Genomic DNA, 3,334 nt, shown 5'->3' with positions numbered 1-3,334 from the left:
TGCTGTATTCAAACTTGCTCTTAGCATTATATACAACACAATACACAATACTTTATACATAAATAACTGCTTATAACTACCTAACCCTAATGTTCCTTTTAGTTAGCGCGTGATCTCTTGTAGTGCTGTAGAGATAAGTAAAATGCTCTTTGCCGACAATGTCTACGCCTCCTTAGTTGAGCCGCTCGACTTGTGTGCGATACGCGCTCTTCAAGGGTGCAAAAGGGCCGACGTCGCATTGCTGCAGCTTATAAAAGGTGTGAGAAGGCAGACAATACAAGATAATGTTATTAGTAAGAGGCCATCCATAACGTGAGGTCTGCGACAGAGACGAAGTAAACTAGTCGATCGTGCCTTGCGCGGTTGTAGGCTATCGAAGCAGCGAGACCACTGTTGGGCTGAGAGCAGTGCTGCAATCCATCTTTAGCTACACGAGGCTGAGAGAGTGGGTATAGCTAAGCGCTGCCATATTGCGGGCGGCGTAGGCTCGGAAAGGCTTCGGAACTACGTTTCGCTACCTAGAGCCCACTTGCCCACTCTTACTGCGCACTTGCGAGTTGAGCGGGATACTACACAAACATAGTCCTATCTAATAGTCTGTATCGTGATGCAATTTTTTGAGCACTTTCATAACTTGCTAAGATAGGTATAATATTAAAGTACCATTTAAAGCTACATCGTGCGCTTGCTATTTTTAGAGCAAGCTCCGCTCGTCCTCTGCCACATGTCGTCAGAGCGATAGGACGCGCTTTGGTTACGTCAAGGCTACTTGTTACTACCCTTTTGCTGGTATAGTAACATACTTGCGGCCATGGATCAAGTCAGTTAAGCACTAGCTAAAGGTAGATCTAAAGAGTATATTAATAATCTAAGAATCTCTGTGGCTTAGGCGTGAGGTACTTAAACAATGTTAGTGGTTCGTTGCGGAGGGATGTTCGACCCATAGGGACGGACGTTAGTAACTATATCGTCAATATATACTTGCAACGATCATTAGGTTATGCGAAGGAAGCGACGTGTTGAAAGTGAATGTACCCCTCATTTGTCCCAGCACTCAGGGACGGACGTTACACCACTACTAACACATCCAGCTCGACTGTAACCTGCAAATGTAGAAAAAATTATACCTGTAAGCATACTAGACACCTACATGCTAGATGCCAACCACTAGACCAACCACTGCAATAGCAAGTGCAGTATCGCTTCATTTCGGAACCTGACGGTAGCAAAACCGTTATCGGAGCCGCTGAGTTACATATATAGGTGAACTTTTAATAGCAGTTGTGGCGCAGGCTCCGTGAGTCCGAATCGCGTTTCTTGGACCTGGAATATGTAGGCAGCACGCATATCGCGCAATACATAATTATATGCGCCTTTGAAGGGTGCAAGTAGACTATTGACCCTTTTTCTTCATACAATGTGCACTACTCCTCTTCGCAACTATCTTGCAGCACCGCAATGTGCCTATGAGTTTCAGCTACTAAAACCACAATTGCTTGAAGCTAGCTTACACGATTTATTCTCATTTATATGGGCTCGCGATCCTTACAGCTACGATCACCCACGGTATCGCCTCCAGGTAGCCTTTAGCATCCTATTGATATTCTACATAGGGCTGCATCCTAATGTTGCTTTGAAAGAAGGGCTGTACTACAGCGATACGGAGATCTTTCTCACCTGGTTTGAAAATGCCCCTCGAGTTTTGCTCACTATTCGTCTTGAGGATCGGGATGCGTTGGCTACGCAAAAGCGGAAAAGGTGACATTGAAGCAAGCCTTTGATTCTGAGATACAGCTAATCTGGGAAGTAGGAAAAGAATGATTCTCATTGATGAGCCTACGAACCGTCATTTGTGCCCTGTTACTCTATTTCTCTCAATGGCTATCGCGGATGGCGTTGTTGATGGCATTACTTGTGACAGCGATATCGCAGCGCTGTCCAGTCACTGCCAACAATCTGGATGGCTACCCCTCCCCTATAAGCTTGGCTCATTACATCTCCCAGTACTTCGAAGGACTGGTAACAGGTCGAGAGTGATGTCATCATGTATTATGAAACCTTCTGCTCTCTACATTATGATGCAGGAGCAATTTGATCGGGCTGGACATGAAGCCACTTTTTCGACTATGCTCCGGGATGTGAGGAATGCGAATCAGCGGGAACGGCGACGGAAAGCCGCAACTGATCATATGAATGCAGAGACGCTTCTGATGGGGCGTGGACAAGGAAGATGTATCTCCACGATACTCGCTTTTGAACCAACGATCCCTCCAGAAAAAAAGACATTCCATACAACTGCGAGTCTTCAACCACCCTATCCGCTACCACACATGGTAGATGTTCAACTCAGGTATGACCTCACACGCTCAACAATCATATCTTATCTCTTCGGGTCATATGCCGTATATCATACCCTTCCTGATATACTTTACGCTTTTGCCAAGGCAGCCGAGTCAGTTGCGCATGAGCCATTCTATGTGGATGCTTTCCCTGATGCCTCTGGAAGCTGTCCATGGTGTGGAGCCCAGCTGAAACGGTAAGCTTCGTCTGAACACTGATTACTACATATAGTACACTAATGCTCATTGCAACTAGGATTCCTATGAAAACACACCTTCTTAGGTGCTCACAAAGGAGCAAGAACCACATTATGGAAACACAGCTCAATACATCCCTTCGGGCGAAGGAGTGGAAATGTATGTGGCTATCTTGCAGCTTCGATTCCTTTCATGATGCAGAAGGGGCGGCGAGTCACATGGGAAATCATGTAACTGCTAATGCTGTTCACTGCCAGTGGGGTTCTTGCGAATTCATTGCTAAAACGTCAAATGATATCCACGGACACCTTGCTACCGAACATGGCGTCTATACCCATATGACAATACCGACACGGGCCAGATTCTGCATTGAGTGTGGAATTTGGATTTCCAGTGATTTAGACTGGGACAAACACTGCAAACAGCACACGAGAAGTCCAAACATCATCTATGGTCCTATAACCTCTGAGGGTATTCTTGCAGCGCCTCGTCGGTGTCCATACTGCATAGCAGAGGGCAATTTTGTCCAGATGGAAAATGCGGGCCACTATTTCGAGCACATCGAAGAGCATATTAATAGCCAGTTTGATAAGGGTGTTAGAGGATGCCCTCATTACTCGTGTAAAAGTCAGCAGTACAGCAAAAAGAGCTTGCGGGACCATTTCAATACAGCACATGGCATTGCCCTTCCTTAAAAGAACATTTCCTACTATTTTAAACGCCTATAACAAACATAGAAAAGTCGCTTCATCTTACATGAGCAAATTATACATGTAGTCTTAGTAGTAGCACATCAT

At 45.4% G+C, this 3,334-nt stretch overlaps 2 protein-coding genes across 2 annotated transcripts; both read left to right on the top strand.

Moving 5' to 3' along the window:
* Positions 1 to 1,417: 1,417 nt before the first annotated feature.
* Positions 1,418 to 2,771, top strand: SETTUDRAFT_39210 (uncharacterized protein; the record flags this gene model as incomplete). The annotated part of the gene is given in 4 exon segments (XM_008026360.1): positions 1,418 to 1,758; positions 1,811 to 2,536; positions 2,623 to 2,696; positions 2,716 to 2,771. The coding sequence occupies 4 exon segments, from the start codon at positions 1,418 to 1,420 to the stop codon at positions 2,769 to 2,771; spliced, it is 1,197 nt and encodes a 398-aa protein (XP_008024551.1).
* Positions 2,772 to 2,875: 104 nt separating this feature from the next.
* Positions 2,876 to 3,232, top strand: SETTUDRAFT_109156 (uncharacterized protein; the record flags this gene model as incomplete). Its single annotated transcript, XM_008026439.1, has 1 exon — positions 2,876 to 3,232. One exon carries the CDS (start codon positions 2,876 to 2,878, stop codon positions 3,230 to 3,232), a length of 357 nt encoding a protein of 118 aa, XP_008024630.1.
* Positions 3,233 to 3,334: the final 102 nt, after the last annotated feature.

Source organism: Exserohilum turcica (genome assembly GCF_000359705.1).
Source record: "Exserohilum turcica Et28A unplaced genomic scaffold SETTUscaffold_18, whole genome shotgun sequence".
NCBI classification, from domain to species: Eukaryota; Fungi; Ascomycota; class Dothideomycetes; order Pleosporales; family Pleosporaceae; genus Exserohilum; species Exserohilum turcicum.
The sequence above is the reverse complement of the archived record's forward strand: the minus strand, read 5'-3'. Positions and strand labels throughout refer to the sequence as shown.